The sequence below is a fragment of the Aotus nancymaae genome, unplaced genomic scaffold (genome assembly GCF_030222135.1).
Source record: "Aotus nancymaae isolate 86718 unplaced genomic scaffold, 86718_ANA_hifiasm-v0.15.2.pri h1tg000064l_0, whole genome shotgun sequence".
NCBI classification, from domain to species: domain Eukaryota; kingdom Metazoa; phylum Chordata; class Mammalia; order Primates; family Aotidae; genus Aotus; species Aotus nancymaae.
The window spans coordinates 6,338,558-6,350,189 of record NW_026988478.1 but is presented as its reverse complement, the minus strand read 5'-3'; the positions used below and the strand labels follow the sequence as shown (position 1 = coordinate 6,350,189).

At 34.8% G+C, this 11,632-nt stretch overlaps 1 protein-coding gene across 1 annotated transcript in view; it reads right to left on the bottom strand.

Moving 5' to 3' along the window:
- Window positions 1-490: 490 nt before the first annotated feature.
- Window positions 491-11,632, bottom strand: part of COMMD10 (COMM domain containing 10) — a 142,507-nt gene continuing 131,365 nt past the window's right edge. Inside the window, exons 6-7 of the mRNA XM_012448737.2 lie at window positions 2,189-2,248; window positions 491-1,330 (exon numbers count right to left, since the gene is read on the bottom strand). Of these exons, the coding sequence (XP_012304160.2) occupies window positions 1,292-1,330; window positions 2,189-2,248 (99 nt within the window). The 3' untranslated portion in view covers window positions 491-1,291. The remainder of the gene's footprint in view (window positions 1,331-2,188; window positions 2,249-11,632) is intronic.

Sequence of the window (11,632 nt, the reverse complement as noted above, 5' to 3'; positions counted from 1 at the left end):
AAGCCACATGTAAAAACAAATCCCATTACATTATAAACATGCCTTCCAGATATTCTACCAATGAAAGTTTGAGTTTAAAAACTTTTAAAATCAATGAACTATGGAAAACTATAATAGCTGTGTTCTGAAATAATCCAAATTCTCACTTCTTCTAACCAACAGCTTACAAATACATATACAAACAAGTGTGGGTATCAATTCCATATACTGAATATGTGAGAGACATTTAACAGTTGCAGTACCCAGATACTTCAAATAAGAAATGTGCTTCAATTTCAATAGCTTTTGGTTATTTAAATATAGGACATTTCTGAAATCAAATTTCTTCATGTGAAGAAAGTCATGTTTGAATCTCTTTTTGGAAACAAGATAGATATTTCATTAATAAAAAATTCATTTTTTTTACAGGCGACTGTATTTATTTACATACATTCATGGCATAAAATATACTATAAAAGTATGAAATAAAAATAATGCACATTTCAACTAATCCTAAGACACAAAAGTTTTATTGACAGAAATCAATTAACATATTTATAGAAAGAGAATATAAAAGGTATCTGATTTGAATAATGACGCCCATTTAGCACTCATTACAATTATTTTATTCAAGACCTCATTCTGTCTCCAAAAGTATAAAGTGAATCAATATTAATTTGCAGTATAAAAAAGACACACAAAATCTGGACTATTATTAAATCATTAAACTCAGAGAGAAACTGAAGTTGACAGAGAAGCTCAGACTGGAATGAACTGATACCATGCTACTATTTTACATTTTTTCCTATATTATTTTCAAAGCAAAATATACTCATCATATTCAAATAAAAATGCCATAGTGTATTTGATTGTAGGTGGCTATTTTCTTAATTTTATTCATGTAATTACCAAAGCTCTGTATTCTACTAAGGTACACATCTCATCTTGTATCCATGGACTCTCCTTGATACATTATGGTATCATCAAGCAGGTGAAAACTAAGCAGGACAGGCAAGAAAGCAACACCACGACAGTAAAAACAATATGGTATTCACTTTTGCTTCTTTTAAAGTGAAAGTGTTCTTGTTCTTAATAATTACTGTTGGCTCACAGAACTAAAGAAAGTATATTAGAACCTCAGTACTCTTAACAATGGTCTCTCTTGGTTGTTATTTGTCTAAGAAGTGATAAGCCATATAATTTACAAAAAGAAAGCCACTGAATCCTTCAGAAAACACAACCTGGCAATCTATCTTCAATGCAAAATAATGGGGTGGCAGGAGCATGATGAAAAAGACAGTCTTCGAAAACATCACGTAAGGGAATCCAGCTGTGCTTGTATAGTCTCTAGCTATTTACAAAGACAAAAAAAAAGACATTAGTGAAGGAAATGAAACTCATATCAAGTATTATTTAGAAACATGCAAATAGAAAGGAAAAAATGGCTTTGGTAACTATGAATATTAAATCAATTCACATAGCAATAAAATTACCACTTAGAATATTTTTCTTTTTATGTGAAGATATTAGAATTCATGTTTGAAAGTTTAAGTTTTCAAAATTTCAAAGAAGACTTCTTAATACTGCTGTTTTAAGTATCTTCAGCTGTTTCAGTTTAAAATATCACTACATGATGATTTTTTAAATGAGACATAGGGTTTTATTGGGGGCTTACATTCTGGGGTGTGAGTACAGTGGTGGTGGGCTGAACAGGATAACCACATGCATAGTCCAGTGGCAGTGGGCTGGACAGAACTGCCTACTTGATAAGATTTTAAAGTTGGGGGGTGGAGAGAGTACATTTTCCTTGATTACAAAATCAGTCTTCAGAAAGAAACATGAAATATACTCACAAATAAATCTCTAAAGGCATGTTTCCCTTTACCCTTGGGCCCAGAAATTAAAGTATTTGATATTATATATATTTAAAGTATCAGCATGGCTAGGAATCACAAAGTTCATTACTTAATGCTTATATTAAAGCAACAATCCTATTGTTTTAATTAAAATTATTTTTTTTCTTCCTGATTTAGTTTTTCAGATTCTCTTCATTTCTGCTATGCTTCCTCCCGTGAAACATAAGGTGTTTATAAGGGAAGTTTAAAGAACTTAGTTCCATATTAGGAAATTTAAAAATAAGAATTCATAAAATGAAAAAACAATATTAAAAAAATGCCACATATTAAAAAATTATTTTAAAAATATAGACCTTGTTATAGAAATCAAACAACTCCTTGTGACTGAATTCCACAAGAACTTTCTCCAGGCTCTGTAAGGAAGAAAAACAACAAAAAGAATGTAGTTGAACTCAATTTACATCACATTTTTTCTCTCCAGCTAACCTTAGACTATGCCATTAGATTGTTCTCTGAGTGTTTTTAAAAAATGCTTACCTGCTTTACTCAATCTCATGATTCCTAGAACTCAAAAATGCACTTAATAACACTCTACTTTAGCAAAATGTTTCAACTCTACGAGTCATCTGTCCTTTAAGATGACTTTACGAAAGTTAATAAAACATATGCCAGTAAGAGAACAATTTCCTTATCTAATTTTTTCAAGACAGAGATAATACATGAGATTATATTTCATCTTTCTCAGCAGTCTGTTTGAAATCTAGTAAATACAAAGACACTGGAGGCAGTATATCTGATTGAACTCATCCAGTCATAATGCATTACATCAGCACAGCTACTGCCTCCAAGCACTAATCTAGCAGTTGTGATCTTAACATGCTGAGTGTTACCTTCTTGAATGTACAGGCTCAGCAAAAGTTCACAATTAACACAACAGTTTCAAAGCCAGGACTTAAACACACTCTTTCCTTTCACTTCACATACATTAGAGAATCCTTTATGGGTGCTACAGATGCTTAGTAATATTGCGTATGTATGTATGTATGTATGTATGTATGTATGTATGTATGTATGTATGATGCTGTAGTAAAGTATGATATTAAATTAAACCCAACTCAACTCAATCCCACCTACTTTTTTGGTTGATTTTGTACACTGAGGAAAGAACTCAAACTAGTTGCTAAAGACTACTCAAATGTATTTATTTCACTCAAGGTCCCTCTGGAGAAGTGAAAGTTAATGAGGAGAGAATACTAAGAATAGGCTAACTGCTCTGATCACACTACTGTAATTGCATGACATAAAATGGGCATCATGAACTAAAGAAGTAGAAAACTGATGCAAAACTGAGCCACATAATTAATTGCTGTGGTCATTTCCAACATACTATTAATTCTAGTTCCCAGTTTCTATGTTCACTTTTGTTTATCTGTTTTAATGTCTTCCATTTCTATTTACAAAGCCAACATTTCAAACCAAATTATCTCCAACTAATTCCAGAAGAGTCAATGGGGCTATGTTCAAAAAACATATCTCACTCTTCATGAAGGTAGTGTACAGGATCAAATTTCCACACTTCTTTATTTTCTCTCATATATCTATCTAAGTACTTAAGATTTAAAATGAATAAAGAAGTACATCTACTTTAAAGCCTCTTCCTTTAGGAATAATATAAAACCATAAAGTTTTCACACTGTATTAGAAAAATTCATTGGCTAATTGTCACACATCATTAAAGCTCCAAAGATTTAATCAGCATTATCTAGACATACTTAACTGTTCTCCTAGCAGTTAAGGAAGGATGATGAGCCTAGGTTTACCCTAAAATTCTGAGAAAAGCAAGACAAGTTCATTACTCTCACCTCCATCCAAAAAGATAGGAGGTAATGAAGGCTGAATCTGTATGTAAACAACTGATTTAATGTTACTCCTAAAGGTAGCAGTCAAGCCAGGTTCTTATTTTCTATATTTTGCTTTGCTTTGTTTTAAGGTGGTGTTTCCTAAAATGTTACACTGAGGAGAGAGAAGAAATGTAACTTTAAAACACACTTCTTAAAAGAACAACAGCTATAGTGGTAGACTAGGAAGCTACAGGCCGTCTTTCTACCACTAAGATACCAAGTTAACAATACATGGATCAGAATACCTCTGTGAGAACTTTAGAGACCAGCTGAGAACTACAGCACCCATGCCATTGTAAAACCAAGAAGAAATTCCAATGAAAGTGGTAGGAAATTTCACAGTGTGCGGTGCATCCATACATGCATGTGAAATAGTGGAGCAACCAAGAAGAACCCACCACCTCCCATACCAGAGCTCCTCCCTCAGGACAGAAACCAAAGAATGAACCATACATCCAACATTCTGGCTTCCTGGGAAATTCCCAAGGAATTAATTTCTGCCTCACTTAAAGAAGGGCACCCACAGGCCCAGCACAAGCATTTGGAAGGCACTGAAAACAGAGGTGAGAGGCACATTAGAGCTGCAGTTCCACAGGCAGGTGCCAGAGGTAGCAAGATACCAGAAAACATTTGAGAGGCTCTAGAACTCCCAGGTGGGCTGATTAGTAAAGGTCTTCCCCTGCACAAACCCAGTATGCAAAGACTGGAGGAGGTAGTTGTCTTTTAAAATGGCCAGCAAAAATAAAAAAGCATACAAACAAAGCAGTAGGGAAATAGGGCCTAATCAAAGGAACAAAATAAAACTCTGGAAACTTACCCTAAAGAAACAAAGATCTATAAGCCACCTGACAGAGAATTTAAAATAACTGTTATAGGGATATCAGTGAGCTAAAAGAGAGCCAGGAGTGGTTGCTCACATCTGTAATCCCAGCACTTTGGGAGGCGGAGGTGGATGGATCACTTGAGGTGAGGAGTTTGAGGCCAGCCTGGCCAACATGGTGAAACCCCGCTTCTACTAAAAATACAAAAATTAGCCAGGCATGGTGGTGTGCACCTTTAATCCCAGCTACTTGGGAGGTTGAGGTGGGAGAATCGCTTGAACCCAGGAGGCAGAGGTTGTAGTGAGTCAAGATCACGCCACTGCACTCCAGCCTGGGTGATAAGTGAGACAGACTGTTGGGGGAGGGAGGGAGAGAGAGAGAGAGAGAGAGAGAGCGCGAATGAATACAGGCAACTAAATAAAATCAGGAAAATGATATATGAACAATATGAGAACATCAACAAAAACACAGAAACTATAAAAAATAACCAAACAGAAAACCTGGAGCTGAAAAATACAGTAACTGAACTGAAAAGTTTATTAGCGGTATTCAACAACAGACTTAGGCAGAATGAAGAATCAGTGAACTTGCAGACAAGTTATCTAAAATCACTGAGCAGAGGAGAAAAAAGAAAGAAGAAACGTGAAGAGATCCTAAGGGATTTAGGACAATATCAAGCAGGTCCACATATGCATTATGGGTATTCCAGAATGGAAAGTAAGAGAGAAAAAATAAGAGAGCTTATCTGAAGAAAAATGGCTGAAAACTCCCCCAATCTGTGAACAGAAATGTACATACAGATCAAGAAATTCAAAGAACTCCAAGTATGAAAATCCAGAAAGAACCATACTAAGACACATTATAGTCAAACTGTGTAAAGTCAAAGATAGAAACCTTTTTTTTTCTTTGAGACAGAGTCTCACTCCATTGCCCAGGTTGGAGTGCATGGCACGATCTTGGCTCACTGCAACCTCCACCTCCCAGGATCAAGCGATTCTCCTGCCTCAGCCTCCTGAGTAGCTGGGATTACAGGCATGTGCCACCACACCCAGCTAATTTTTGTATTTTTAGTAGAAAAGGGATTTCATCATGTTGGCCAGCATGGTCTTGACCTCTTGACCTTATAATCTGCCTGCCTTGGCCTCCCAAAGTGCTGGGATTACAGTGGTGAGCCAAGATAGAAACTTAAGAGCAGCAAGAGAAAAGTGATTTATCATATATGAGGAAGATTCTATAAGATTATCAGCAAATTTCTCAGCAGAAACTTTGAAGGCCAGAAAGGGGTAGGATGATATACTCAAAGTGCTGACAGGAAAACAAAACCAAAACCAAAAATTATTAATCAGGAATACTGTATCTGGCAAAACAGTTCTTCAAAACTGAAGGAGAAATTAAGCCTTTCCCAGATAAAGAAAAGCCATGGGAGTTCATTACCTGGAGCTGCTCTACAAAAAATGCTAAAGGAAGTCCTTTAAGTTGAAATGAAAGGACAGCAGGCAACAACACAACGCTGTACAAAAATATAAGATTCTCTAACAAAGGTAAATAAGCGGAAAAATATAGTAATAGGTACTACTGTAAATTTAGTATGTGGAATTTAAATTTTAAACAACCCAAAAAAAATGAAAAACCCCATAAATCTATGTTAATGTATATGTAATCCATAGAAATGTAATTTGTAACATCAATAACAAAGGGGGAAGTGGAGCAGTAAAGGAGAAACTTTTTGTATGTGATTAAAGTAACGTTGTTATCAGTCTGAAATAGAATGCTATAACTTTGAGATGTTTTATGGATTTGCAATGGTAACCACAAAGGAAATATCTATAGAATACAAACAAAAGGAAGTGAGAAAGCATACTACTAGAAAAAAAAAAATCAATGAAACACAAACGAAGGCAGTGAAGAAGACACAGAAAGCAACTAACAAAATGGCAATAGTAAGTCCTTCTCTATCTGTAATTACTTTAAATGTAAATGGATTAAACTCCCCAATCAAAAGACATAGACTGGTTGACTGGATAAAATAATATATTCCAACTATACACTGTCTACAAGAGACATACTTTAGATCTAACAATATACAAAGGCTGAAAGTGAAAGGTTGGAAAAAGATATTCCATGTAAACGGTAACAAAAGAGAGCAGAAGTGGCTACAACTAAAATCAGACAAAATATACCTTAAATGAAAAACCATTACAAGACACAAAGAAACACATTATATAGTAATAAAAGTGTCAATTTACCAGGAAAATATAACAGTTAAAAATATTTATGCACCAGACCTTATAGCTTTGGTGCATAAATACAGTAAGTTCTCACTTAATGTTGTATAAGTTTTTGAAAACTGCAACTTTAAGTAAAATGACAACAAAGCCATTTTTCCCTCAACATTATGACAAAATGACATTGAACAAAATGATATTCTTCAAAAGCCTGTTGTACATTGTTTTGCTTAAAGATGCAGTTTCCAAGAACTTATCAACAATGTTATATAAGGATTTACTGTATTTATATGAACCTAAATACATGAAACAAACTTTGGCAGGATTGAAGAAATTGACAACCACACAATAATAGTATGAGACTTCAATATTCCACTTTCAAAAATGAACAGAATTATACAGAAAATCAACAAGGAAACAAAATTTGAATAACCCTATAGACCAATTAGACCTAATAGATATATACAGAACACTCCAATCAAAAATAGTAGAATATACATTGATAAGTACACATGGAACATTCTCCAGAATAAGACCATGCATTGGGCCACAAAATAAATCTTAAATTCCAGAAAACTGAAATCATACAAAGTGTCATTGTATGCATGTATTGTATGTGTTCCATTGTAAAATGGAATAAAACTAGAAACCAGTAGCACAAGGAAAAATGGGAAATCTACAAATACGTGGAAACTAAACACATTCTTATACATTCAATGGGCCAAATAAGTCATTAGGGGAACTGGAACTGGGAAATACCTTAGGACAAATGAAAACACAACATACCAAAATTTTGGGATGCAGTGAAACTAGCGTTAAAGGGTTAAGTTTATAGCTGTAAATGTATAACGTAAAATATATATGCATCTCAAGTTAACAACCTAACTTTACACCCAAGAAACTAGAGGAAAAAAACAAAAAACAAAAACAAAAACAAAAACTAAGGCCAAAGTGAGCAGAAGGAAGAAAATAATAAAGATTACAACAGAGATAAATGACATAGAAAATCAAAAAACAATATAAAAATTCGAAGAAATTAAGAGTTAGTTTTTTAAAAAGATCAACAAAATTGACAAGCCCTTAGCTAGATTAATTAAGAAAAAAAGAGAAGACACAAATAACTAACATTAAAAATGAAAGAGAGGACATTATAATGGATGTCATAGAAATAAAATAGCGTTATAAAAGAACACTATGAACAACTGTTTGCTAACAAGTTGGATAACCTAGACAAGATGGATAAATTCCTAGAAACAACCTATTAAGACTAAATCATGAAGAAATAGAAAATATAAACAGATCAATAATGAATAAGGAAATTGAATCAATATTCAAAAACCCCCAACAAAGAAATGCCCAGGACCAGATGGCTTCACTGGAAAATTCTACCAAACATTTAAAGAATTAACATCCATTGTCCTGAAACTCTTCCAAAAACTTGAAAAAGAGGAGATACTTCCAAGCTCATTCTAATGAGGCCAGTATTACCCTGGTTCCAAAGCCAGAGAAAGACACTACAAGAAAACTACAGACCAATATCCATGGTAAGTATTGATGTAAAAATCCTCAAGAAAACACTATTAAACTAAAGTCAAGAGCACATTAAAAGGTTTTTACACCATGGTATAATAAATATCATTATACAAGTGGTATTTATTTCTACAATGCAAGCACAGTTCACCATAGGAAAATTGAGTACTGTAATACACTGTATTAACAGAATAAAGGTTGAAAAACACATTATCATCCGAATTGATTCAGAAAAGCATCTGACTTATGTCTGTCGAATCATTGCCATTTCTTTTTCAATCATAATGACTTAGAGAAGACCATGGGGAATATAGCAGTGGTAAGTGTTTCATGTCTATATGAAGACAGTAAATACTCCATAGTTTCCCATGGCGTGGCCCAGGGCAGTTGTTTTTTGGGGAAATAAGAATGGAGCTTAGATGTGCAGGATATAAAGGAAAGGGTGGTAGGCCAAGGATCAACCCCCGACATTATCATGTTTTGACGTGCAATCCCAAGGAGTTCAGAAATTTTAAATTTAAATCTCTTTCCAAGATACCATGAACATATCTTATCAAGGAAGGAGTATAGAACACAATTAAGAGTTTGGTAGCTTTTTGTGAGGCTGAGGTGGGCAGATCACCTGAGATCAAGAGTTCGAGACCAGCCTGACCAACATGGAAAAACCCCGTCTCTACTAAAAATACAAAATTAGTCAGGTGCAGTGGCACATGCCTGTAATCCCAGCTACTTGGGAGGCTGAGGCAGGAGAATTGCTTGAACCAGGGAGGCAGAGGTTGCAATGGGCCAAGATCACGTCATTGCACTCCAGCCTGAGCAAAAAGAGCGAAACTCTGTCTCAATTTAAAAAAAAGAGGTTGGTAGCTTTATTAATGACTTTTACATTTATACGTATGATATGGGTTTCCATTTTTACTCTTGCTTCAGGTCTTACAAATATTAGGAGTGAGTCAGATCAAAAGCTACCCTGGAGCCATTGCATTTTTAGGAGGAAAAAACATTCAACTTTCCTTAGGACTACAACTAGGAAGTCATAAATTTGCTTATAAAACCAGAATTAACTAATTTCATTTTTCACTTGTCATAAAATGTATGGAAGGTTTTATCCATTAATTAAGTATATTTTCAAACAATTTATCTTCAGTTTAATGTCTGAACACAAATCAGTGGCAGCCCCCACCCAACAAAGATGTATGAAAAGCATTAAGTTCAATGAGAGTTCAATTATTAGTATTTAACGTTCAAATATTAGTATTTAAAATTAAATTATTAGTATTTAAATGGTGTTTCTCTTTGGATTGTCTAGGCTCTAAATATTTTGTCCTTAATTTTATGCACTTCTGGTCTTTAAGTCAACTCATAGTTCATTAGTATCTTTGTTAAGGGAAGAAGAAGAGAAAATAAAATGAAATTCAGACCTGTCATCTTAGTTATCAGTAGCAACTCTAACACAGATTTCACAGAGGAAAATGTAGAAACTCCTGGTTAAAGCAGTTTTATAGGTTGAATCTGACAATGTGACAATGTATATAATTATCCATGTGCTTCCTGCCTATCACTGTCATTAGATAATGGAACTTGACTATTTGGCCTTACTTTTTCCTCAGAGTCAGAAAGATAGTCTGGAAAATAAAATGTAACATATTATGTCTTACTGAATGAGAAGAGAAATATCCTAATGGCATAATCTACAGCTGTGAGATATGAAAATACATCCTCATCTTGTCATCTATAAACCAAAACTATCTTGAATTAAACTAAAGAAAGAATATCTGTCTAAATACAAATATATACACACACATACATATATACACACATACACCCCTTTAGATAGTACTGTGCCTAGTTTTTAAAAATAGCCAAGTGTGTGGCCAGCACAGTGGCTCACCTTTGTAATCCCAGCACTTTGGGAGGCCTAGGAGGGTGGATCACAAGGTCAGGAGTTCAAGACCAGCCTGACCAACATGGTGAAACCTCATCTCTACTAAAAATACAAAAATTAGTGAGGCATAGTGGTGGGCGCCTGTAATCCCAGCTACTCAGGAGGCTGAGGCAGGAGAATTGCTTGAACCTGGATGGCGGAGGTTGCAGTGAGCTGAGACTGCGCCACTGCACTCCAGCCTGGGAGACAGAGTAAGACTCCATCTCAAAAAAAGAAAAGCCAAGCCAAATGTTTAACAAAAAAGTTAATGACATTACATCCCCATTCTTACAGAAACCAGATACAAGGATATTTTCATATAATGCAAAATTGGATTTTAGGTTAAAAGATTTTAAAGAAATTAAATTTGCTGATCATCCTTTTTGTTTTCTTTTTTGAGATGGGGTCTTACTCTGTTGCACAGGCTGGAGTACAGTGATGTAATCACAGCTCACAGTAGCCTCAAACTAACTCCTGGGCGCAAATGAACCTCCTTCCTCAGTCTGTAAGCAGCTAGGACTAGAAGCACACTACCACGCCTGGTAAGTTATTTTTAATGTTTGTAGAGACAGAGTCTCACTAAATTGTCCAAGCTGGTCTCAAATCCCTGAGCTCAAGTGATTTTTCCAACTTGGCCTTCCAAAGTGTTGGGCTACAGGCATGAGCCACTGCACCTGATCTTTGCTGATAATTTTAACAGAAAATCTTTCAAAGGAATATAGTAAATGGATATGTAATATAAATTATTTCTGGAAGGACTTTTTGTTGGTTGTTTAACAGCAGTATCAATGGATACTGCTATTATGCAGTATGACTAATAGGAAACATTTACCAGATTTGGTTAAAAAGTTATTTTGTGATGGCTAGATAGGCCAAGATATTGATATACATACATACCCTTCCAGACAAATGATTGATTTTTAAAACATAAAGTTAGTAAATAAGGTAGGGTATTTTTTTCATTGCTGTCATTGTTTTTGTTGTGGGTACCGAGAACGGTTGTTTTCGTAGGAGAGGTGATGAATTTGTACTGAGTCATCAGCAGGATTGCATGGTTCCTCTTGAGATAAAAGTATTTATATGTAAGATGGTTTGGAGTCTACTGCAAATGATACCTGCTCAAGTGAGAATAATAAAGCAGGATAACATTTTTCTTAGTCTTCCATTCTTGGTTCTACAGAATCTTCTCTAATCTAACTTTCTGGTTTTTGTTTCCACAAAACCCACTATATGTATGTGTTTATTCCTCATCTTTCAACTATGAGTTTTGGTTCCGATATGGTTTGAATTGTGTGTCTTCACAATTTGTAAGTTGAAGTCCTAACCCCTAGTACCTCAGAAAGCGACTTTATTTGGAGATAGAGCTTGGAGGTAATTAAGGTAAAATGTAGTCATGAGG